The 27,403-nt window shown below is 38.6% G+C and overlaps 1 protein-coding gene across 14 annotated transcripts in view; it reads right to left on the reverse strand.

Moving 5' to 3' along the window:
- Nucleotides 1-27,403, reverse strand: part of LOC117231650 (tensin-1) — a 181,594-nt gene that overhangs the window by 57,647 nt on the left and 96,544 nt on the right. For 10 of the 14 annotated variants that reach the window (XM_033490280.1, XM_033490279.1, XM_033490278.1 and 7 more), the window contains one exon: nucleotides 21,989-22,171. The exons of 3 other annotated variants lie outside the window; for them this stretch is intronic. In XM_033490280.1, the coding sequence (XP_033346171.1) occupies nucleotides 21,989-22,171 (183 nt within the window). Of the gene's footprint in view, nucleotides 1-9,349; nucleotides 9,698-21,988; nucleotides 22,172-27,403 lie in introns of those variants that run through there. One more of the 14 variants, XM_033490290.1, reaches the window with a different exon arrangement.

Here is a 27,403-nt window from a genome sequence, read left to right on the forward strand (position 1 = left end):
GTAAAATTTCAATATTGTTCCGAAACAGAGATTTCTATTAAAACTTGATTTTGTTCGATTTTCGGCTGGTCTGATTCATTTTAAACTTCCACAAAATTAATAATACGTGGAATACGTCTTATACGGTCATTTCTGTCGCAGTAGATCGATATGTGTTTTAGATCTGGCAGATTCGATTAAAATTTTATCGCGCTGCACGTTACAGCGAGACCATAAAATATTGAATGACTTCTGAAGAAACGTCTTCTAATATTTTATACGGCAACAAAAATGCCGATAAATAGAGACTAAATTCAGCGACAGGCGTAATATTTCTCGGTTCGACACTGACTAAATGGCATTTTAGGTATTCTCAGTAACACTTTGCGTAGAACAATGGCGCAATTTTTCTTGACCGTTCGAAGACATTTAGCACGAATTGAAATTAAATTGGTCACTGGCTGTTTCTGCTCGAGCACGGCAGACATGAAGAATATTTTACGAAGCGATAAATCACTTTAACTAGTCCATAGGCTTTCGCGGGTAGAACACGTTTTACCAGGACTAGATAGCTGGGATAAATAGACGGGTGTCCTTGTCCGGCGAGTGGCGCGAATAAAGATGCGAAACGTAGTAATTCAGATTCACGGTATCGATAATTTAAGTGGTAGCCACGAAAATACCAACTCGAGGGTTAAATAACCATGTGATTCTATAAACTTGCCTGGCAATGTTTCCGTGCCTCGTGTAAGCCTCTGGAGCCGAGTAACCGATAAATCAGCCGGCAAATTTTACATCTAAATTCCCAGAAGCGGATATACATTATGCAGAAGAAAAACCTTGAATATTGTAATCTGTTGTGTACCGTAAAAAAATATTCAGCTACGGACTACAATTTAAATGAAAAGTATTTAAGAACAGATCAAAGATAAAATTCTTTGGAAGAAACGCGGTCCGATTCCAAGAAAATAAATTAAGGACAGAGTGTATTTTTGATTGCTTTACAAAGTTGAAACTTGTTTCTTAATGGAAATGACAGGCAAGAAAAGGACACATGGAAGGGAGGAAATTAAGTAAGATCCGTATTCGTGTGAGCAGAAGTATCGTGCGTTTTTGCACGTAACAGTTGGCGAACCTCTATACAGCAACGATATTTTAATACGAAGAATAGGCAATACAGCGGACGTCGTCGCCAGTCAGATTGCTTAGCTGGCGGCTCGGGTTTCGAGAATTGGAAACGCTTGCGGTCCCTGTCGCCAGCTTGAAAGCAGATGAAACTTTAAAAAATGCAAATTCTCACCAGGAAATTCGCATATTAAATTCGAGAGTCTCGAGTGTGTTTCTTTCGTGACGACGTCCAACCTTGTTCAATGCTAATTAGCCACGTCAACAAATTTAATTTTAGTCACGCGTGATAAAGACATGCCATTCAGACGCAATAGATATAGAATCTTTCAAAATATCAATCGTGCAAAAATATCAAGACACTTACCTATTTTTAACAAGATCTATTCTAAGTACAAAATTACACATAAATAAAACTGTAATTTCATCCATCAAAATTTCATTCATACCTATCTATTAACAGAATATCATAACGTGATTAAACTCACCTCTAAAACTATTTCGTTACTTGGCAAAATTCTCATCTTCAGATTTTTTATTTCTGTATTATAAGTTAGGTTAAGAAGATCCTTCTAGACTGACAGAAAATCTTTCAACGCTAACGCAAGCATTGACATTTCAATAATAAATGTAATTGATTGTATGCACGTATGATTAGAAAAAGTTATTTATGGAAAACGATTGTTTGTCATTGACATTTTCTATTGAATATATGGAAAGTTTCAACTAGAAATATCGAAGATACGATTAGAAGAATGTGTTATAAGTAAACGTGATACTGTCTGTATCTCGTGTAACGTAACGAACGAAATAATCAACGAGAAGGCAAGCTGCTTCGGCGGAAAGACACCCGATTGGCTAATACCGGCTTAATTGACTTATGCCCCGCAACAAACCGCGCATTACGATTGAGAATCACGTCGAACAGTCAACGAGAGCACAGCTGCGGAGGAATCAACTCTCACTTCGACACAGTCGTGACCGGTACCATGATGAAAGAGTCAAAATAACATTGACGATCGACGAAGTCACGTCGCGTTGCATTAATGGATAAATTATTGCGAAATTGTATGATGAAAATTGTAGGCGATAGACTTCCGAGATATTTGAAGATTATCGAATCGTGTGAAATTCTCGTGCGCTATCTCCTGATATTTAATTCGAAACTGTCTAGTTTGTATCCGTTTGCAAGCAAAGTAAAATTCCTGCTCGTTTCGCCTACTTTGAAAAGATTCTTGCGAGTCATAATTACCTAATATCCCAGCCTCTCAAAGTTGAAGGTGCCAGGTATTTCTACGAAACTTTCCTTTTCTTCACAGCGAAGTTTTAGTTTAATAAAAATTGGACTGGACAAAAATTAAAAAATAACGATATTTGGAAGTCTGAAAATCTGAATATCCGAGAATTTGAAAATTCGGAAATCGGAATATGTAAAACATTTGGAAATTTGCAAATCTGAATATTGAAACATTGGAAAATTTAAAAGTAATCCATCAGTGATAGACACATGCTTTATTAAAGATAAGGTATTCGAAACTCGCAACGAATGCATAAAGGAAACAATAGGTACAACATTGGCCGCATCCTTGACTCGAGACAGGAAGCCTTCTGCCACGAATACGACACTCATACATACGTGTTCTCGTCCACCTAATGACCGATACTTACGCAACTGTTGCTTTTTACGCGAACGAGTAAACACTTTTTCTTTCTAAGACCGCTCGCGACGAGTTCTCCTATGACCTCACAGGAAGTGACAACCTTCTCGTTCATCGTTATAAATATCCATTCGCGTACATCGCAATTTATACATGCAAACATCCGAAGAAGAAAGCGAATTCTTTACCTCTTTTTCTTTTTTTCTTCGTTCTCTTTCCCCTTCTTTGTTGCGCGGCCTCCGCGAGTTTACGTAAACCTATGCTCATCGTAAGCGCAATATAATACCCGATAGAGATCGTAGAGAACTCGGAGGAAGCACGCATTTTATCTGAAGAAGCGTCGCTTTATCTTTGACCCATGACCCCTCGCGTGAACCAGCCGGTTCTACCCTCTTCTCGATCTCCACAGTGGACACGATCATCGTCTTAGAAATTTATGAACGCGTGACAAATTACTTTATTCGTCCGTACTTCGAGAGTCGTTTGAAAAAGCGAGAAAAAGTTGTTAGTTTGATCTTTACACCAGGATTCGTAAATACCAAGCAACTACAGTGATATGCGAAAGTATTTTGATACTGACCATAGAAAACTTTGATGTATATACCGTATATATGTGATATAAAACATTTTGAAATATCTTTAGCAGTGAAATGAAATACGGCTGTCAATGTTATATTGGTAGTATTGGAAACCAATCTGAAAATGTATATTTTTGTAGACAGAAATTGTTTACAGTAGTGACCATCTTATAATGGAATAAATGTGTCAAGAATTTCGGTTCACTTCTCCAAATTGCTTAGAAACTAGATTCGCTGATTGCTTTGTGCGATACGTTACTCGTTTTATTAAACCGTCTGACACATCTTCGTTGAACTAACGCTATCCTAGACATTCCTCTCAATTACCGACTAGCCTCGCTTTCCATTTTGTTAATTTTTATTAATGTAGAAATAAACATAAATTGTACTTGTCAACGAGAGTAAAACGATATCGGAGTAAAACTTTGGACGAGAACTTGGAGAAGCCAGAGCTGCTGAAAATGGAGACCAATCCGTAGTTTTCGAATAAATGATTTCCAAGATTTCAGATTAGATTACTCATGAAACCTGGTCAGGAGCAATGGAGAAATGTTCATAAGTAACCAACTCGATGCCCGTGACCGAATCATTCGCGATGCCAGTTCCGACTCCACTCTTGGACTCTGGCCAAATATCGAAATTTTCTTCCTCGTAACGTACGACCTGCTGTATCTTGTACGATCACGAAGAGAAAACGTAAAATAAGGAGAAGTTTCTTTATTAACCTCAGTGGAAATTCTTTTCGGATGATTGTTACTTCGCATGGACTTCGATCAGACGACCCAGTGTTTGAATTTAGTTCACGTTCGCAAGTTACGATGTATCGACTAATCGAATCACTTGCACGTGCTTTTGTTTCAAATAATTTTCATCTTCGACTGAAAACAGTAAAAAATTAATAAAAAGTCTCTACGATAACGATTGCAATTACTATTATCAAAGTTCAAGGTCCGCATGAAGCGATGAATCTTTTTAAATGCTATTTATATGACAGACTGACGTCAATGAGCAAAAATACTTCTAGCTCTCTCAAATGGATTAACTTTTCAAAGTATAACGATAAATCAAACAGTTTGTCGGCGATGGTAATGACGTTGTTTCGACGATGACTTATTAAATTCGAGGCAGCAATTGTGTCAACAATGGTTGCTATATCGGTTTGCTCTGAAAGTTCGCGACGTGGTTGCCAGTCGAGCATGGAAATATACTGCAAGGAGCGATTAAAAATGCGGGATTAGATTGTATGAATTAGTATGGCATCTGGTGTTCACACACATGTTCGCGGTATACGCGGAAACATAGAAATTGCTTACTGCTGCTTGTCACAATCTGCTGAAATGACATGGTTCGCCTACTTCGTGCTACAACTGGAAGAACACCTAATAAACCTTGAGTATTAGAACTTCTCTCTCTTTCTTTTCTTCTTCTTTTTAATTATCATCGTTCGTTTGCCATCTGTTACGAGCAGCGATAAACAAATATTTTAATCTTGACTTATAATATATGCAATAGTATATTTGTAGTATATAGTTAGCGTAGAATATAGATGTAATTATACGTAAAATTTCGAATAAAAATTTTTTAAATATTTCTATAATTCAAACTAATGCTGATCCTCGCTGTTGAATCTCATAAATCCATATCGATATGAGTATGCGTTTAAGCGACAGCAAGCAAAACATTTTAGTCATCGTGGACAAGTAACTACGGAATATTTTGTATCGAAATACGCGTTACGCTTCTATTTCACGACTAACAAATGATAAACTGTTTGCAGACAGGGAATGCTGATCGACAGGGCGAAGAAAAATCGACGCCGACGAAGCGTTCCCTCCTTCTTGAATAACACCGTTATCAACTTCCTGATATACAAAGCTCGTGTGAGTTGGCAGTTTCAATGAAAAGCTCCTCGTGCATCGTAACGTCTCGTATCTTGTCCATGGGTAAAGAGAAGCTCTCGCGAGCCGACGTAAACGAGGCACCTTGATAAATTTCTTTCTTTGAAAAACGACCCATTCGACTTGCGATCGGAGAGGAACCGATGGATCGAACGTTCTCGACGTTATTGAATCAAGTTTCGAAAGCAAATAGGTGCAATAAAATTGCGTGTATCGCGTGCATGCATTGGGAACCAGATACGTCGCGTCAAGTCGATGAACTTGAGGACTCAACGAACTGGTACCTCGCGAACAAGACCATACACGTGCTAAACTGGTTTCACCGCCGGTGCTCCTCGATTCCGTCTGTTGTACCGTAGTAATCGACCACGACATTAGGCGCATACACGATTCGCCGAACAAACGGAGGCAAATCGCGGCCGACCTGCCTCCGTTTTCCTTTTCGTTCATCGCGGACCATCAATTAGCAGCCAGGCGACAACTTGTCGTTCGTAACCGTAAATAAACGCCTCCACGATCCTCAGCAACCGCTCGTCTGCCTCTCCTACACGCTTTCGCTACGTCTACTGTACGTATGTATATTAAAAATTTACATCTATAGGCTCATCTGTGTATCTATACAGCGGACAGTCGACTCTCGAGTGTCACTGATGAGACACGTTGACCAAATGTTTGTACCAGTACGTTTCAGAGTGAATACAAATAAAGGGGGGCACATGCTCCTTACGTTTTACCGACGGAGACAGAGCAGATTCTTTCATTCATCTTCGTTTTATCTTTCATTCAACGACAAGACAATCTTTACACAAATAATATCAAAGTAGACGTAACGATCGGTTCGTGACTTTTTATACGCTGATTAAATAGAATACACGTTACTCGTATCTGTAAATTTCTTCTTTTAACTATTGTTTCAAAGATAAATTTCAATAACGCGATAATCTATCAAGCGTATAGGATCGTGTCTACTTCTGTTCGCTCGGTTGATGCAATAAAATCTTTCACAATAACGATTTCTTATTGTTTGTTTTAAACAATATACAGTTTATATACATATATGATTTCACAATAACAAATTTTCTACGAAAATGAAATATATGATATTCCTTTCTCGATATTGCTTATTTTATTTAGAAGCCGATATATATTATTGTGATGCATTGCGACGGTATGCAAGCAAATACCGTTTATCTAATCAATTATACCGTTGATAAAATCATCGTACTCGTATTATCTCGTCGATCTACCCCAACCAGGCGGGTGTGAACCGATCGTTTCCACCGCATTCCGTCCTTCGAGCGCTCGCACGCCCTGCTCTCGGATTACAAGCGCTCACATGATACATGTGTACTTCCGCGAAAGAGTCACTCGATGCCGGTACTCCTTCGCCTTCGTCTACGTTTTGCAAAAGCAGGCGACAACGACGCTTCCTGATTCTCGCGTTTCCCTCGTGGCGGTTTCATGCGGACGCGTCAAGAAACGCGCGATCCATCACGACCTACGAAATCAATCATCCAGGGCATTCGACTGAGAAAATCGACTGGGATTTTGTTTCGTCAGCCGATCTTTGCTTTCATCAATAATTCCTGACATCGACTCATGGAATGAATTTTTGTCTCTGAACAAATATATGCAAAATGTATAAATTAAATTTGCATAAATTTAATTTGCGAATGGATATTTGATCTGAAAATTATGGCAGTACTTGCATATTATGAAACTTTGAGTGAAATCAATAGAAGAGAACAATATGTTAGGTTGAATTCTGTTTCATAGTTTATTCACGAAGAATATCAAGCGAAAGACTATCAGGAAGTTTTTGGATAACGATGAAGATGAGAGGTAGTTTTCAAAATTTTCTTTGAATTTTTAATCTCATTATTATATATCGTTCTACTTTTGTTAATATTTTTAATCAAAGCTCTATGAAAAGATTATTTATACCAGTTTATTAATAATCTCACGAATTTCTCAAATTGTTAATTAAAAGTTTTTTTTTAACTTCCCAGCGGAATATTAAATATTGACTCCAGTAACGTAGTAAGATTTCGTTCTCGATACAACGTATTACAAGCTTTCGTGTTAGGGTTGTCTGCAATAATCGAATAATCCGTAGTAAAATAAATCCTAATCGTGTCCAGTTAGCGAAACGCTGTATCAATAAATCGAAGCACGAATTAATCGATCGAGGTGTGGCACGACTGATCTCACTGTCCTTTCCACCTTATCTTTGTTCCATCCTTCTTTTTCCGCTTCGATCAACAGCTACGAATATAAATATGTATAACAGCATGCCTCGATTAAGCTTAATGCACGCTAATGCACGCTATATTCTAAATTGTAGAATGTTTAAACACAGTTCGAACCACCGGCAGTCTCTCGTAATTCAATTTAACCGAGCAGCACAAGTTATAATTTACTTTCCGTAATGCGGTTTCCGCGGCGAGTTTCGCCTCGGCCTCGGCCTCGGCCGGGAGAGCACTGGTCGCTTAATTTGTTCGAGAACTTGTAACTATCTTGCGTCGACACGTTCCTGCTCCGGTTAATTGTTAGTCGACTCGTTTTGCACGTCACAGAGCTGCATCGGCCACCCTGAGAGAGCCGAATACAACTTTCCAGAGCTACAAACGGAAACTCGTGTTTCTTCGATTCAACGCGAAGGTCGGAGAAAAGTCCGAGTTCAGGGGGAAGTTTGTACCGGGATCAGAGTTGGCGATACCCTTTGGCACAAATTGCGAACGGGGCTTCGGACGAATCGCGTCCAAACACCGAGTTTTCAAAGGGAAACTTTGGAATTTGTGGCACACAGGAGATAATACACAGACCAGATTAAAACTTCTAATTTCCTTTTCGTGTAAAGACATTTGGATCGTGACCGTATTTTTTTTTCTATATTTCTTTCTTTTTCCTTTTGCCATTCCGCGGAATCTTCGTGCCGCCCTTTGGGAAAGAAGGAAGTTTCGAAACCGGCACTCTCGGGATTCGAGGCACGGGGGAATTTAATATGCGCTCGCGTCCTCGGACACAAAGCACGTTCGACCGCTTGCAAAGCGGATAGCAAAAGACGTCCCGCAACACTCGTTTATGGTATCTAATCTCCCAGTGACAGACGTTTCTCCATGGCTTTTTCCCGCGTGTGTGAAAACCCGTGTGCGGCTGAAAATTCCGCGCCAGGGTAAACGCGTTCGCCGCGATAAAGCTGAACCGAGAATAGATAAATAACGTAAGGCGCCGGGAGGTCGTGATACGTATTCGATACATATTCGCGAATCGTGCGAGGAAGTTCGTTTTATGAAAATATCAGAACGATCACGGTATATTTTCAGTACATTCTTGACAAGTTTATGCCGGAGATAACGTTTGAAATACCGATGAATTGCAAAAATTATCGCTGTTAGAATGGTAATAAAACAAAGAGTACAATATATAATGCGGAACGTATCGAGTTTCGATATTTAAATATTTTGATAGATAGCTATTATTAGTTATACTTATATCGTAATTCACCATGCGTTCTCGAGCCATGACATCTCGAAGCCCTAATGCGTCAACAAGTAATCTACGGTTTCATAATGTTGATGGTTTTACGAGCGAGTCGATATAAATGTTTACGTATTCATACGTAACGCGGATAAAGTTTTGAAAGATCGTATTGAAGTTTGTATTTAAATGAGCGCTAGACAGTTTTAGGAGTCTACGTACATAAAGACAGGCTTGACGACGTACGGTCTCTATATTCTATTAATATAACAATCGAAGATAAACGTAACGAACAATTAAATGCCGATGAACCGCTGGAAACGATGATTCTTGCTCGACAAAAGAGTCACGATGATATTTCCTCTTTTTTTACGATGATATTCCAGACTCGACGAGGATGTTGAGAATATTCGTAGCATCGTGTGTTTATTGAAGCAATCTCTATTTCAAGCGTGTTACACGACAGAGGAATTTCTTAGAACGACGTTACATCCGTTTCACTTACATCATTCCATGGATAGCTCGCCGGACGAACCGTCGTTAATTATCCATCATTCGCCCGTCATCGCTTCGATCAACTTTTCCAGCCGGTTCACCGGCGAAATTCTCATCCAGCTATGAAAAAACTCACCGTGTACGTGACGTGATAGTTCCGTTGATGCACGTCGCCGTTACACTGAACGGTAGACAGCATGTTGACAGCTGTCAACCACGAAAGAACTGACTGACGATCAATTTTCGTGCGCACTCGAAACTCACTCCGACACCAGGATCGACGATCGTAATACGGTCATCATTTTCGATCACGCTGTTCCCTCGATTGGATCATCGCTTCTTTAACATTCAACCGGAAGCGCATACTTATGCCAACGATTTCGTACGACAGTCATTTTATTCCATTCCATTCAGACTGAACGATGAATTTAACTAATTCTCTTGTCTCTTTTAATGTATCGTTTTGAAGTGATAACGAGGAATGGGGGGGGAGGCGGGGGGAATGACGACACTGAACGATGAAACGGAGAAAGGACGCGGCACGTTCGATGGCAAAAGCCGACGGAACTCGAATGGAGTTCGTGTCTTTCGGATCACGCACGGAACGTATAGGTTTAGGTATACGGAATGCGCTTGCGCGGTGCCCCGGCGAAGGCGCCCCAAGACCACGCTTAGTTTCTTCTTGTTCTCCACTTCTTTCTCCCTGGTCTTTCTTCCTCAACTAGACTCGTCCTTCCTCGCCGCATTCGTAGCCAATCCGTTGATAACTGAATCGACGACCATCAAACAATTTCTGCGCACGCTGTTTCAATTTTTTATCTATTTCTATGTCTTCCGACGACTGATTTTACTCACCGTAAAATTATTCATCGTAGGACTAGGATTATTATAAATCTTTGTAAAAAGTTATTTTGCAAAAGTGTAACTTTCGATCTGATGATTTTCCAAACGTAAAATTAACAGTTTTGGAATATAAATAGACCAGAATGTATGGAAACGGTACCCTAAAACGAAATTTTGGATCATCCGTCGAAAAATTCCTCCTTTTCGTTTCTCCATCGTGATCCATGGAAGGATACTTTAAAAGCATTCGAAGTTTGATTCGAAGTTGGGACGATTGGTTTCTACGATCTCTTTCGGAGATTGAATATTTTGACTATTCCAAGTTGGATTTTCCGTGGCTATCCTTCGTCCGTCTTTCGAATAGCAATCTTGAGAACTTGGATATTCGAGCTCCATTTGATTTTCGATATTCTTCAATCTTTCTTTCAATTCGCATGTGGGATACCTTGAAAATTTTCTACAGGAAACGACTATCTCGAAACGTGTTTATCGAAACTTCCAACAGAACACAGTTTATATCCCGTTTTATAGAGGAAAGCCCGTGGTGATAAATACTCATGACTTGTTCAGATTCTTTCGCAATTTGTTATATTTACTCGTACAATTATAGCGGATCTGTTCCTCTGCAGAAAGTATAGATGGTAGTTTAAAGAATGTGTTTGTTTTCCGGAGCCCACAAACTCATATTTTAGTATCAAAGTTGACAATTAACGTTTAAGATAGAGTCCGAAAACACGAAATTACTAACTGGATTCTAATAAAGCTTGAAAACCCTGTTTCTTTCATGTACAATTGAGGAACTTCCTGGAAAATGAACCTACAGTAAACATCATAATTCACATTACATGGTAAATTTGTAATTGATACATTAGATCTACGATGAATATATATTCGGGTTATTTGTGTATTTTCTACTTAAATAATAAAATTACTAAATTTAGATTGAGCAACTTGAAGATACAAAAAGTGCATAAAATACGCAATATACAGAAATACGTAAAACATTCAAAGTCTACTATTCGCTATAATACTTACTAGGTGAGATAATCTTTTTTATATGTCCTACTATTTTAGTTATATTTATACCGTGTTTATTATGTATGTAAAAATTGAAACATTTCGTCTTGTGGATGTTCGTTTTATTCCTGTAGTTGCATAACCCTGTGTACTTTAATTAGCATTGGCTAAACCAACCAACGTTATCATACATGGCAACGTCGTAGAGGATAATATTTACGACGATGAAAGTGCTGTGAATTATCGATACGGAACAAAAACGTAAAATATCTTGAATCACTCCTCCTGCGTCATGTGTCGCAACAGTATTCAAATATAAAAAGACAGGAAAAAGAGATGATCACGAGGAACAAGCGGTGATAAAGCAAAGCTAGGATTTTCAATGATTATTTCTTCTTGCAGAGGCTTCGATTATCGATACGAATTCAATACCTACCATCTTTGTCACTTTTATCGTTTCGAAACCGGTTCGTCTGGCCACAGATCATTTGTCTCGATCCGCTGGATCTTTCCCTCGATCTTGGTGTCGTGTCATCGTCGACCTTGATCCTCGATCGCGTTCTGATTGCTGGCAATTGATCAACGGCGCCTTCGTTAATTCACGAAAACTGGTCCTTACGTATCTTCACGCAGCATCTTCTTCTTTTTTGATAGTCATACTTGGTAATCAATGAAACAAACTGATGATCGATCTTTCAAGAAGAATTAATGTCGCGTATTTAATTAAATGGGTCCCCTTAATTCTGTGAGACGATTGAACAGATGAATGTATTTCATTGTGGCAACCCAAGTGATTCAGCCAAGTCTTCGTTTCTACATTGTTAATCTTCGATTATCGGCGATCAATCATGATTGCTCCCTGTGATCAATATTGGAGAGGTTGATATCCTTGTAGTATCGTTTTCAAATATTTCTATCGTATTATAATTGCAGATAGACTATGAATGTTTGGATTAAAATATAATCACTAAAAATGTGGAATCTAAATGATGACTTATTTTCGTTTCGTTTTTTTTCGTTTATTCGTTTATTTATTATATATCATAACGGTTACTTCTCATTTTGGATATTTATATGTTCTTTGCTTTCGATAAATAAATAAATAATTTTAATAGTCGGCAAGGAAAAGAAAATCTAATTCGCCGAATTTTTACAAACTTTTCGAACTTCCAAATTTATTAATATTCAAATATTTCAGATATTTCAGATATTCGGAAATTTGCCTTCCGAGCAAATTTTTAATTCCCCCAACGTACGAACTTCATACAACATTAGCATAAATGATCGTTAAAATCTATCGATTTACTGTAATACCCAGTCAGTCATTTACCAAACACTTGCAATACCGAAGTTTAATTATATATTCGTATGTAAATACAGTCGAACATTGGTCGAAGCGTTATCGAATTAACCACACTTCGTCGCAGTTACGCGATAAACGTTTCACCCCGACATGCAAGGGTTAAAATCACACGCAACAATGGAGAACAGGAACCAAATACCACGATAATAATACAGTTCGACACTTTCAACCCATTTCCTGCGGGCATTGTATGAATAGAACTCGATCACCGGTTTGCCCGCGTCCATAATAATAATAATAATAATCGTTGGTTAAGTTCCCCCCCCAAAAAGAAAAAGAAAAAGAAAAAAGCGCACGCACCGTGCTCGTGTTTCGCCACCCACGCTGTTTATCGTGTTGGCAAAATACGATAAACGAGAGTGCGTGGCAAGAATGAATGTATCGAACAACGTCGATTACAGAAAAGGAAAGGGAGAAAAAATATGGCAGGCAGAAAAAAAGGAGAATCGTTTTACGCTCCACCCATTTGAATTCTTTATCGACTTCACGAATCTCCGGCGTAATTAGAAGATACCGAGACGCGTGTTCGTCCAAGATAGCCGGTTTCCAGGTGAGCCTTTGCCATTGAAACGAAACCTCCAAACGACCGAATGATATTTTACGACATGTTTAAATCTTTTTTATGCATATGGATGTCACGCGGGAGAAACGAAATTCGCATCGCGCCCGCCGGGATGATTGCATTCGTTCCGTGCAGTTTTGAATTGCGTACGAAATGATAAAGGTAATGATACGGTCCTATTATGTATGATATTCGAAAGGTAGTGCTCTGTGTGTTAATGTTCCATGATATTTGTAGGTTGGAAGGTTTGGAAATTTGGTTGTCGAAATATTTGAGAATTAAAAAATTTCCTACTTCGAAGATGTGAAAATTTTGATCTCCAAAGATTTGAGAAACTAAAAGTTCGATATTTCAAAGACATGAACACTCAAAGAATCAAAACTTCGAACATATACGAACTTGGTGATCTAAATTGAAAAATGTTAATTTGAAGATTTTGAAATTCTAAAACTTAAAAACTTAGATCTTGAGAGCCCGAAAATTCCGCCACTAAAAAATAAAGTGTTCTTCCTCCCTCGGCAAAAACAAACCTTTAATGGCCATCAGAGAATTACCGAGACATCAATACACCCTAAGTAACGCGTTATGACCAATATGTTTTCAAAACGCCCGAGCCAAGTTTTAAAAGACAGCCATACTGAATAACCGAGCAATCTTAAGTCACTGTTCGAGACCAATTAGACCATCCATATGCAAAACGATCCTCAAAGTAATATGCTTTGTCGCTCGTTTATATTTCGAGGAGATTCGCGAATAGCGGATAGGGTGGCGCTGGAACATTTTTCACGCTACCAGCGCGAAATTCAGCGGAGGAACGAAACATTAATCGTTGACCAGATCGGTGTGCGCCCGTGGCGAGAGGACCGGAGATGTCTCGCATCGGTTCATAAATTTCGATGCACTTAGAGAACGCTCGCAGCCATACTTTTGGTACATCGAATCGTTTCAAACTTGGTGGAAAGGGTTTGAACTGGAGTGGTCCCAGACGATGGGAGAGACGATTCGGCACACGATGACAAATCGTTCACGGGAAAGAATTCCATTGATCCAAGTGCGAGCGACGACGCACGAATAAAACTTCCGATCGTCGTGAATCTCTGGCTACGAAAGTCCGACGTGTATATGTCGCGCGATACATATTCCAAGAAGTTTTCGCCGATGCTTGAGGAAGCGGGTGAAAACGTTTGGATCTCAAGTGTTCCGTAAACTGAAACTAGATTCCAGGAACATGCGTACTGAAATGTTACGTTCAAAAGTAATAGACGCGAAATCTTCGGAAACAAAAGAAGAGCGACATTGTAGTCGTTTTAATCCTAGTTTGGACAATCTTTCGAACTATCGTACTTTGCAACGAAAATATAACGAGACTTTTTGAATATCTTCATCCAATATCGAAGTTTATACAAAAGTTTCAAATATTAAAGCTTCAGGCTTATCTACATACTTCTTAAATAATAGCTGGAATATTATGGTTGTGAACCTTTAATTCCTATCGTCGAGTTCTTGTCATAATTTCGCTCTAAAATAATACATGACGTAAAGTTTTGCTGTTCTACAATTAGGCCGAATCTTCTCATTTATAAGCTATAAATCAAGATCCAAATTTTTACTGAATCTTTTTCGAAAATTAATTATTTCTATCTTATTGGACAAGTTCAAGATTAATGGAAGATTGTTCGCATCTGTCCGAGATTTTATTCCAATTGAATGACAAAATTACAAACGATGTTTATTCCATTGATCTTCCTATAATCTTACTGTAATCCATCATACACCGTATAATCCTCTTTGGACAAGTATCACGTGACCTCATAATTTCTTTTCAAAAATAGATTATCCAGAGGAAGCAGACTCTCATCGATAAGATAATGCATTGACTGTCTTTCGAATGGAAACAAAGTAAACTTCAAGGATTAAACGCTCAGTCCGCTTTGCTAAAACGTTCGAGGAGAGAACCAAGAACGAGTGGAGAAGCCGCACAAATCTTCCAAGTTCGCTAAAGACGCCGTAATCCGTAAATCAAGACGAAGGATCACTCGCACGATGAATCCATTTATTTTACAATTTGTTGGCCTTCGTCCAATTCTCCACTGTATACTTCGATACTGTTCCGATAAGTTTCACGTAAATTTAAAGTCGCAAGAGTTATCGCGGATCTTCGTATTCTTTACAAAATAACGGTCAGTGATCGAACCAACGATACACGTGTCACTGTATTGGTGAAGTTTTAGTGAATTTTCGTATCTGTGCTCGATCTGCTAGAGTTCTGCCAATATTTTGAAATTTCACTGACGTTGCGGTAAGAAAAAGCCATTATGATCACGCGGATAAAACTCAAAACCAATCTGCAAGTGTATATAGAAGTTGCAACATATGCATAAATCTCATGTATCTAATTTTCAAAATATCGATCTTCGTGCCTTAAAACTAACACTTTGTGATTCTACTCGTGCAAAAATCATACGTTATAAGAAAAAGTTACAAATTCGGTGTGTTCCAAAACGAAGTTGAGCCCTTTTGTGTATAATCAGCTTTGGCTCGTGAATAATACGAAGGTGAATATATTAAATTAAATGAAATTCCGATCGAATAGTTGGAGGCAGCTTGTTTGCTGAAGCATAGTAACGGAGAGCGAGCACGTCTAAATTTAACCGGAAGTTAGAGGTAGCCGATAGTATGAGGGAACGCCTTGAACGAGATTACGGCTGGTGGCTGGCGTCGAAGTGGCCGCTTCCCTTTTTCCTTCTGTCGCCAAAGATCGAACCCAGCTACCCCTTTCGAACCGTAAATAAATCCATCCAGTTTACGCGTGCCAGGGCAGATGTTGCTCCGCTCGTGTCTCGGTGACGAAATGAAAACAGTCCAAGCATGGGAAACGTCTTTTTAAAGCATGGACAGTTCGAGAACAGGCTCGATTATGCACTTTCGAAAGCGCGTTATGTTTTCTTTAAGTGGATACTGCAGGCAGAGTTTATTCGTTTGTGTGTTGTTTTGAGCATAAGATTGTTGGAAGATTTAGATGCTTATTCTGCGTTTGGTTTTGTTGGGAATTCGTGGTATTCTAAACCTGTTAGCCAAGAAAGACGAGGTAACTTGTCATTCGAGTTGCTAATCTCTTGGATATAATCTCTTTATTTGGAGATTTCCTGTCTTTTTACGTTGCCTGTCGTTTCCTCTTCGAAATAAATTACAGTAGGGCTCGATTTATTGCAACAAAGTTTCAAGTTTAGCGCTTGATTAACTTAATTTCTTTCAGTCGAATCTACTTTTCTGAACGCGAGTTTCTATTAGATAAATAAAAATAGTGGATACTGAGAACAATTGGCGAACTTCCATTATATAAAGCTCAATTTATAAGCTGTTTGTTCCTGATTTGCCCTAAATACAATTGTAAACTATCTGTCCTTCGATATGTCCAGGAATAGAAGAATTAAAATCAACCTAATAGAAATTGATTTGTCCTTGTTCATTTTTAACTCCGCGATTATAGAAGTTTTTCCTTAAGGAATGATTCAATTAACAACTCGTATACCATACACCCACTAAACGCAAATTTCTAACAGAAATTGCTCGGTGTACCTATCAAACAAATGTTTATCGAACAACACCCTATTCGCAAACACTCGTCGATTTATAGAAAAATGCGGTATACGACCATTTATTTTCATCGAACGTGTACGAATGCAAACGAAACGCGAATTTTCTTTGATCTATCGGCATTGCTACGAACGCCTGCAAATGCTCACAATCGTTCACAGTTTTTCGCTTTCACGTTTTCACCGAAATAAATTTATTCATTCATACATTATTCTTAAACGTTTGAAAGGAGAGAAAAAAAAATAAAATAGAAGTGTATGAAATAATTGTATAGGTTAATCGGCCTATTGTTTCATTGTTACGAACAATGTATGTCATGAAAAAATTTATGGCGACTGTTACATGAACGCGAGCAGAATTTTGTTGTTCGCCCGTGTTTGCAGAACATTCGCCTAACAAAGCAAGCGATGCAATTAAGTTAAATAAGATTAATGCTCGGCGTGATGCTACAACTTCAATGGCGAGGCATGTTTCCGCCGGTCTGGTGCAAATTCGTACGATCGCCCGTACACGAGACAACGCGAGATTAATTGCATCGAAAATGCAGAAAGGGTTGCGCGTAAAAGGAAACAAGGCAGTTTTGTTCTGGATACCCTTTACTCGATATAGGGCTTATCCTATTTGCCTGCATCAATTTTGGAGATTCTATCGCCGTATCGGCGAATCCGTCACATTCCATGTTACCCTAGCGGTAGATACGAAAGTGTTGAAACTTAACTTTGAGACTTGGTATTTGAGCAAAAAGTTGTCGAGATAAAAGATGATTGTACCTAACGATATAACACTAATCCAATAAAGAGATATAAAAAATATTTTTAGTAATAAAATTTCACCACTCAATATTTTCATTTTGACAAATTTAAGATGTGATACCTTGTATCGAATCGTTATTACTGGCCAGAAATTTGAAATTATGCCATGTTATAAAATTCAAGAATTTCGAAGAAAATCAACTTCAAGTTTTTATTAAAACATTTTTGTAAAATGTTCATCAATTAAAGTAAGTTGTTATTGATATACCTACGTAGCAACAATTTAAAATAATAATAAAATTAAATCGCTGGCGTATATCTTATAAAAGATATATCATATTCATTGCTATTCATTTCTTCCTATAAAACAATTTCAATTTTTACAAAATATTTGATCGTGTATCGTTTTTGTTGTTCTAACTTCGACGAGACTCAACTGTCGTTCAAAATTGTCATCTAATAACTCATAAAACGAACGTGACGTCCCACGACAATGTACTCTGTAAAAAAATCTCTAAAGCTAGTAAAAAAGTAACATGCCTGTACCCAGCTGCTAAACAGCGCGCTGCATCGTGTTCCGTCAACGCTTTAACGACCTCAACCCTATTTTCTAACCCTTGGCAAGCACTAAACGATCAGGACGTGAAACACGCGCGGCGGTCCCCCTGCGTTCAATGAACCGATGACGACTGGCAGCTGCAGGATTCTCAAGGACCTCCACCGCTTCTTTTTTTCAGCAACCCGAGCCCTCTTGACCTCGTGCCTCCCGTTTTCTTCTTCGCCGACATTACCATAAGCGGTAACCGATTTCCAAGCAGCCGAAAGAGACGACCTCCCAACGAAACTCGCGACACATACTCGTGAACTTTATTTATTGTCCTCCTCCTTTGACTTCGAAGAAACATCAAGGTTTAAACCTTGCTCAGCAAAAGTTTAGCATTTAGGAAAACAACCAATGGGATACATTGATGATAGGAGGCTTGTCAGTAGAGATAACGAGATAGCGGAAATCGTAAATTTAAGCAACTCATTTCCAAAGGAGAATGTTTGAGAAACAGATGATAAGTACTGTAGCAATATAAATAATACAATTTTTTGTGGCGTTTTATTGATTTCAATCAGTTTAGGGCTATCACCAGACACATGCTGCATAGTTGATATAGATTTAAAAATTTTCCTTCTTACAAATTTATGCGAGATTCTGTTGGTTTCAGCGCTATAGTTAAGGACTAGCATCGGACATATCCTGCATGGTCGTTACGGGATTCGAGTTAGGATTTACAATTTTCCTTGTTTGGAGCGGTAAAGTGTTGGATACCTCGAATCCCCTCCAATGGATTTCTCTGATGATAAGCTCCCCATTGATGTTCTACATCTCTTGATGGGCGTTGTCCTAAATACCAAACTGCAGTCTGTTGTTCTTATCCGTATTTCGCATCGCCAGACTCTTAAAAACGGTACGTGTGAGCGATACGGTGTTAGTAATTGCGATAGGATCGCCCGATTAAGACGTTAATTAAAGATTGACCGGCTGTTCGTTTTCTCTCGTTCGCGTGGAAGAACTCCTGGTGGGTTAATTAACTCGTGCCACGACCAACGTGGCCGGGTATTGCGCCTGGTAAAAAGCGTTTAAGGATTAATCATGACCCGGTAAGACGAGCTGCTCACCTGCGCGTCTTGGAAGCCTCGCAAACGACCCACGGAACATGCTTAAGTCGCGAGGGTAGTGCACTTCTTTGCATGCTAGAAGACTGGCAAAGCCAGTCGACGTCCTGATTTCTGGCGTCGCTAATGAAAGAGAATCTCTAATGCGGTTGATTGCTCGGCCGATCGCTACCCTGCACTCTGATTACTTTTTTGCACCCAATGAATGTTGGATTTTTTTTTGCCTTCTATGATCGAGCAATGAATATTTTATTTTCAAGAAATTTATGAAGAATTCGTGAGCTTGTTCGTTATTCGGTATTTTATCTTTCGGTAGTGGCTGAACAGAAGATTTTTAGGAATAAAAATTATATATTCTTTGAGAGAACTATGGCTGTCAATTTACAATTATTGTTCATTAAAATTAGTCCTATCAACTGTAAGAAAGTTATCAATACAAATATGTAAAACATAGTCATTTTCCTCTAGTTTTAGTAAATTCGTATACCTGTTTTTAGTATATAATTTAAGCAATGAAGAGACTCAGTGCAGTCATCTCTTATTACAAATTGTTCACGATTGTTTAGATGAATCAAATGCATGTTATATCTCGTACAACCCTTATTCAAATACAGATATATTATTCGAACACCAATATCAAAATCGATCATACGATCTGTCTCAAAAAAATGTTTCCCAATATATAATTCGATTAGCATTTACGAGACGATCGTTTAGGAGCATTCAGCCCGAAATAGTACGGTTATAATGTTTTGACGGTGATATAGACGTCGCGTACCAAACCGGCGCATCGACTAATCGGCATTAATGCGATAATAACGTCGAGCTGCAATCGTACGTGCAATTGAACGACCGTCGATAATCCAATTGGACTTTACACCAATTGGATGTTCCGATGGAAGCGCGGCCGGTCGTTTAATCGACGCCACCGTATATACATCGTTGTGGTTTTGTTTCCATGGTCGGACGCCTGAATTCATGCCACGATAGTAATCTACTGGTTGGTCGTAATTGCTTAATTAGGTCAGCCGGGCAAAAAATAAGGATGGGATCATCGACGATTCTCCGGGAACATACAAATTGTCGTTGATGTCACCGAAATATCGTTGGTACGCCGCTTCTATCGGAATATTACGGTTAATCTCGTGGTGAGCATGATCTCCGCGAATGAAAAACAAGATTATACGCTCAACGATTGCGACACTATCGGGATATTCCCTTGATATAACCGTTTAAAGCGGATGGCTTTAAAACGAAATTACTACGTACTTTTCTCTCTTTTCGTCGTTTATCTAAATTCCAATATCGACAGTTTTTATAATGAAACGCTGACAGCGGGTAGATTTTAGTATGCAACAGGTTAAACGTGAATTTTTCCGAAAATCTCTGCACGTTCACGTTGATCCGCTCTGTCAGTTTCAACGTAAAGAGATCCCATATAAATCAACTAATTTCTCATCGAACCCTCCTGACCCAGAATCAAATTTCACTCAGCCATGCGAGTACAATGCCACTATAGTGAAGGGTTGCTCTACTCTATTTCGGCTCCACGATTGAGTTCAATCGGATACAGCTCGAACGTCCGATAGTCTCTTACGAACAATGATGTGCATTTAATTGTACGCCTTTAGGAATACGTACATCTAACACTATACAGGATGTTCGTATACGTTGTCTGTACTTAGATTTCCAGCTATCCATACTAAAAATTGAAAAAGAAAATTTACTACTTTCACATTTCCTAGGATTTGCTTTTATCGATGATTACGTTTTAGGATTTGCCTATCTAAATACAAAAAGCGAATATTTTGTAATAACGAAATAATAAATAACGGATTTTTCATTAAATAAATAAATATTCATTTAAAAAATGAATTAATTTTTAGAATTTGTCCATTCAATGTAGAAAGTGAATGTCTATTAATTTTTTTAATGAATTTATAACTCCTGATGGGATAAAATAAATTGTAAGGAAAAAAGTGAGAATCATACACAAGTGTACACGATCTCAAGTTTTATAGGTTTCATGTGTTACATGGAAATTTGGTTACTGCCGGATTCGATCGGTGATACATTCAGGACGATGCAGGAAAATACTAACTCAATTCTTCGGTGTATATTCGGGGAAAATCCGGTCGTCGCACGTGAGAACGTGGTCGTCTACGAATTTCGATTTTTGTCCCGAATTCTAATTCAAAACCTCGACTCAGACCCTCGAGATTTACGTTAGGGGAGGATGTATATATCGAGATTTCCTCGGTCATTATATAGGACAGGTGAAATGTTATTGGTCCAGAGAAGCAAGGGACCTCTCAAGCTTTGTTACGAAGCGTTTCATCGGATGGCCTCAAACTTTTTTACACAACTTTCCCTAAAATTAAGTATATCCTCAAAATAAGAACACAACTCTTTGTATCATAAAATGTAGCGTGGCAATTTTCATTTATAGATTAAATCCTAGCAATTCCTATCCATAACAGTTTAGAAAAAAAGCTGTGAAGTTTGAAGGAATTAAAAAATTGTTTTAATAGCAATTCTTTTAATAGGGATTCTGGAATTTGAATTAAAATCTTTTTTATCCTGTAACAAGCTAGAAGAAAAGTTCTGAGATTACAGGAAACTAGGAAAGAAACCTAAGAACCTTTTAGCTTAATAAGGTCGCAGAACTCTAAATTAAATTCAAATAATTTTTGCAACATGTAGCAATGTAAAAAATATTCTCAACTTCAATGAAATTAAGGAAACAGCCCGGTAGCCTAGTAGTTGTTTAAAGATTTCTATCACGCGCACGATATTTCACTGGCCCTTCAAGTGAATCAAACTGACCATCGCATCTGGCTTCCCTCGTGCACCAAGTTACACTGGTATTTTGTGAATCGCCGACCCGGGTCACGTTCATTCATGCCTCAAATTTGGTGGCCTTTGAAACGGTTTGACGGATGTGAGGGGATCGATAACAGGGTCAGAGCTACTTACCGCGACTTGTTGACTGTTAGTCGGACTAGGGCTCGGACTGGGTGTCGAATTCGGGGTTGAAATTTCGCCTGACGTGGGAGATACCGAGCCTGTGGTGACGGGGCCAACCGTTGGAAACGCTCGAGCCGGATCTGCCTGCCATTGCTTATGGATTTGCTGCGAGGTATCCCGGAATCTAGCACCCTACGGATAAAGCAGCAAATCGTTAAAATTCTACAAACGATTTACGACTAATAAAATGCGCTAGAATATCGAGATTATTCTAATTATCCTGAACCAAAGTAAAAAACAAATAAACGTGTCTTTAATTAAACGATATAAACCCCCCTCCTTTACAGCATCGAATGTATCTTAATCGGAAAATTCTGTAGTTACAGTATTAAAGTCAATTAATTACCGAATTAAAAGTTAAAATGTTTTAATTAGTTTTTAGTTCTCGCAAATGTGCGTACTGTATAACACATTTTTAGCAGAAATCAAACTACATATGTAAAAATATAGTGTTCCTTTAATTTTGTTTAATCTGAACTGTAATTTTAAGTCCGTAGTATAAGAAAGATTTACTAATCACGAATTCTATGTATGTATGTGAAATATTCGAACGTTTTGCTTCAGGTGTAGTGTGATAGCAGAATGTATAATATAATCATTGGAAGATGATAAAGCAAGATGAGTTAAAAGTGTCGTCAAAAATGACGAATGTTAAACATGCGAGCCCTCGAGGAATCAGACCGCATGAATCGTTTACGCACACCTCTATATATCGTAAATCGTACGATGACACACTTCGATTAGTTGCGGATATTTGCCTTCGAACAATTGTATCGTGAACGATCGCTCGGCACGGTCCAGTGAAAAACTGATTTCGAAAGGCGCATTCATCTACGTAGTCGTAACCGAAACGAACCTCTCCCAAATGAATTACCCTAATAAGAGAAATCCTTAAACAAGAGAAAACCGTATATCACGCTACTTCGAATTTCAAAGGTGTTTAAAATAGTCGTGTTAGTTCTTTTCTTTAAACTCTGCCACGGTTCTTCTAGTTCTACGTCTTGGTGACGTCTCCTTTTCTCAACAAACAAGGAAAGTTTTAAGAAATGTTTTGAAATACAACATATAAAAATATAATATAAAATAAAATATATCTTTTTAGACATATATATTGTTTGCAAACTCAAGATATTTTGTCATTCTTCCTCTAAAGTTAATGATAGAAAAATATAATTATCTCGAAAGTAACCTAAAGGATATAATAGCCTCGCAGAGTTTTCATTTCAAGGAAAATTTTGATATTTTTTCGTATTTTTTTACGAGAATGAACTACGGTATGCGAGAGGATTGAAGAAAGCAGCCTGAATGTAATTAATGTAACAGATTTGGTATTTCTACTGTTAAGGAAGCATGTACTTTATACCTTGCGTGGAGGTTTAAGGGTTTCAGATATTAAGAAACAACGAAGGATCGCGTGCCACGGTACAGCACGGCCAAGAGGAACATCGTTGCTTGTAGTACGGTAATTACAGTTACGCAACAACCTGCTATAGTAGCGATTAGCATAGGAGTATAATGGGAGGCGTAAGTGGAGCTACTTGGTGTACACCACACGAAAATAAAAAAAACACAGTCGTTTCTCTCTCGAAGGCTCTTGAAATAAAGTATTTTTCCATAGCAGGATAAAGAATCGACAGCGTCGAGAAATCCTTTCGTGCCGCGTCGAAATTAATTTCACGACGAATGAGGATAATTCACGGGCCGGCGCTGCGTTTACCCTTAAAATTACGAGCACAATGTGCGCAATTTCTTCCATCGCGCGGTGGTTAATTACGCGTGGAATTGCACCGCCCGACGAAAGAAAGAATCGCGGCCGCTGTTTTTCTACCAGGTTAAATACACCATACAATTCAATCTTCTCTAAATTCTTCGTGCGTTTTTATTCCTCTTTCCCTTCCCTTTTTGTTCTTCCATATATCTCTGCCTTTTTTCATCCCCCCCCCCTTTCTCTAAATAGAGGTGTTAACCTGAAACGTGTTGAAATTTTGGAATATGAAAATTAAGAGTGGAAAAAGAAAAGAAATAATCGTTCGTGGCTTGTTATTTTATTTGGAATAAAACATATCTCGTGTTTCCTTCCTTTCTGTCGAGTTGTACATGAATTTCCATACGCGCGCTTCATTAATTCAACAACGACGGGACTCGTTTAAAAATCCAATCGTCACGCATGTTTTTACATGCAGAAGAGTCTCGCGTTCGTTTCACCAGACTTCCATGCGAAAGACGATCAATCTTCCTTCGTATTGCATTTGGAAATGAGCACGATCTTCCGACAGAAATAAATCCTGCGTTTGAATCGTATAGAAACGACATTGTGAATCTTTCTCGAATTAAATTTCCGGAGATTTGAAACACGAATATCGAAATTTACTCTGATTAAATATTTTTTTTTCCAATTTCTGCGCTTGATTACAAACTAAAGCACGTTCGTTATTCCTCGTTTAGTCGTAATATATCTCGGCTAAGATTGCCTTTTCTTAGTATGTATCTGCAGCACTGTGCAAGAGCATTAGATTATCTAGCGCAAATGAAACTGTTTTACTTACAGAAATTAAAGCTGAGTAGAAGAATGTTATTGAATGGAATTTTACAGGATAGAAATTTACTTCTATCGTTAACGTTTTACTTCCAACATTTCTATTGATTCTTTCCAATTCCATTGGAAATTCTTCCTTTTAGGGAAGATTAAATCCAGAAAATACTAATTGTATCGTACAATATGCAAAAACATATAAAATACCTAGAACACCAGAATTATCTTTCAGCGGAGTAGAGTAACTTTTGATAAATGTAAAAAATCTCTATTTACAAAATATCTCTTTAGTTATATCCAGAAGGAAAATACAAATTTGCGCAAACATTCACAATTTATAATACTTGGCTCGGTGCTCTATTCATTGCAATATTTTCAACAAATGTATGACCCAGAAAAAACCACGTGAAATCTTCAACATCTTGAAAATTCTCTTTCATACAATAGAGAGTGGAAACCTTCCCGAAACTGAGTTCGAGACTATTTGAGTTATGACTGTTGCACAGTACGCAGTATGGTATATGTCTCGACGATGGTTCGTAAATGCGGTACGTTTATCTTCTTCATGATATTATGGCGAAACGAGCGCGAACAAACGTACGAATTAGAGGCTAACGGGAGCCGCGATTGAACCTCTCGTCTCTGGCAACGAACCTCTACAGCGTCGAGTGATCCAGCACGATCGAGATCGACAGATATATTCACGGTCTGTACGGTATCGATCCCGTCGATCGTGAGGGTCGCTTACTGGAATACGGTACATCGCGTTTACACCGACTACGATTGCTTCTCGTGTAAATAAAGGCGTGGTTTTAATTAAGCAACAAGGAAGTAACACAGGGAGGGTATAACACGTGCAATTACGTAACGAGGAAATATAATCATGTAAGAAGGTACATCTTAGACGAAATACAACTACGTAAGTCGGTGCGTTTCATAGGTAAATGCAAAGTCGATAAACTAAATGCAAAGGCAAACGAACGGTAATTATGACACTTTCAGAGATTACGATTTCTACTTGGGATTATTCCAAGACTCTGCGATATAAAGTGTTCATGGTAATTGCGTAGATTAATAGGATGCAGTGAGAAAGAACCGACTATTCCAAGAAAGCTCTTCGAACTGGTCCAAAAGTTATCATAGCTTAAGTTATCATGTGTAACTTTGTAGTGTCGCTACGGTTCGGCGATGACGTTAAGATCGTATCTTGTTAAATTAGAACGAGCATACATAACAGTTCCTGCCAGACGAATTGACACGCTGTTTTTTTTTTTTTTTAATAAGATGTTTTAATCGTTCCTTCTCAATTTAGAGAGACACATATTGAACTAAGGTCTGCGTTGAATTAGTTACAGATCTGAATGTGGAACAAATAAAAGTACATATTTTCATAAGAAATAAATAAAAATCGGTGGTGCTACTTCCGAAGTCTCGTCGACAATAATTTGAATACCAAAAGCTCTGGTAATTGATTCCCAAAATTCATTAGATTCCTCACGCTCGATAATTTCTTTCCCGATTATCGTAAACCTTATAACTTCCTTCTATCCTAAATCCATCAGCTTTTTAAATAACACGAACGTACTAGACACGTGTCCAGAAAGTCCTCAAACCAGCGTTACACAAAAGTGCACTACAAACTGCATGTTAAACTAATTCTATCCTCGTTCTTATCGTTCCACTCGTTCCACTTTCAGTCACTCGAACATAGTTGTCCTCTGCGTTGCTCGGTATGCAATTACGTCAAGCGTTACAGCCACGAGCTTCGGGGTTCGAGCCGGTAAAAAATTAATTGTCTCTAATCCACGCTGTCGTTTGAGCAACGACAACAAAGATCACTCGTGGCATCGGGCGAAACGAGCAAAAAGATTAGCCGAGAGCTTCTCGTTCAGCTGCATAGGCGTCAATGCGATCCAATCAATTTCCCTGTTGCTCGTAAGTCACTCGACCGTGTTCCTCCACGCGCATATATCGACATACGAGTGTCCTTGTGGACGTGTTGCGCGAACAGGAATTACGTGATAGATAACGGTTAATCTTACAGCGTGATCTCAATGGCCAGATATCGACGTTGATAAAGGAAAACACCAGAAGAAAGAAAACGCGAGACCAACTTTTTCCTAGACCAATGTTTGACGCGATCGCCTCACACGATACGTTCCGTCCGGTTTACCTAATTAATTTAAGGGAAATCAGCATACCGTGTAATCGATTTATCACCGGAAATTTCAGTTCGTTACATATTGTGTTGGATTATTATTAATTGCCATGGGTAGATTAGAAACGCTGCCGAAGATATCTCGGAGTCAATTAGCCGATGCGTCGTTCGAGAAAAAGTAGATACAAGATTCCGATAGGAAAATATCACTTATCGAAGACCGTAGGAGTTCCCCGTGACGCGACGCGTTTCATTGGATAGAGCGTAATTACGGGACGTTTAAACTGAAATTGATTAATGATCGTGGCCGCGACTCGCCACTAATGCGCGATCGAGCTCTCGCTCGAAAAATATCGCTCTAGCATTTAACCGTAGGAATTATTTATCTACGATACCCTAGCCTTGTTCCGGCTGAAACATCAATTTGCATTCTTTCGATGACGTACAAGCCACGTGGCTTAATGGCTGCCTGCAAAAACACAGTGACCTCAAGAGTATGATATACTGCCGTGCTATTCAGGTTTATGGTTCACGTTATTTTTTTTAACTAGCTACCAATCTTTTTATTATGCCGACCAATTTTCTCTATCTACTGACTCTACGTAAGGCTCTAGATAAAACTAAAACGCCTAAAACGCTTAAATTACGGTTTAAATCGAGCTCATGTTTCTAA

Source organism: Bombus vosnesenskii, unplaced genomic scaffold (assembly GCF_011952255.1).
Source record: "Bombus vosnesenskii isolate JDL3184/JDL3185 unplaced genomic scaffold, Bvos_JDL3184-5_v1.1 scf7180000013273, whole genome shotgun sequence".
NCBI lineage: Eukaryota > Metazoa > Arthropoda > Insecta > Hymenoptera > Apidae > Bombus > Bombus vosnesenskii.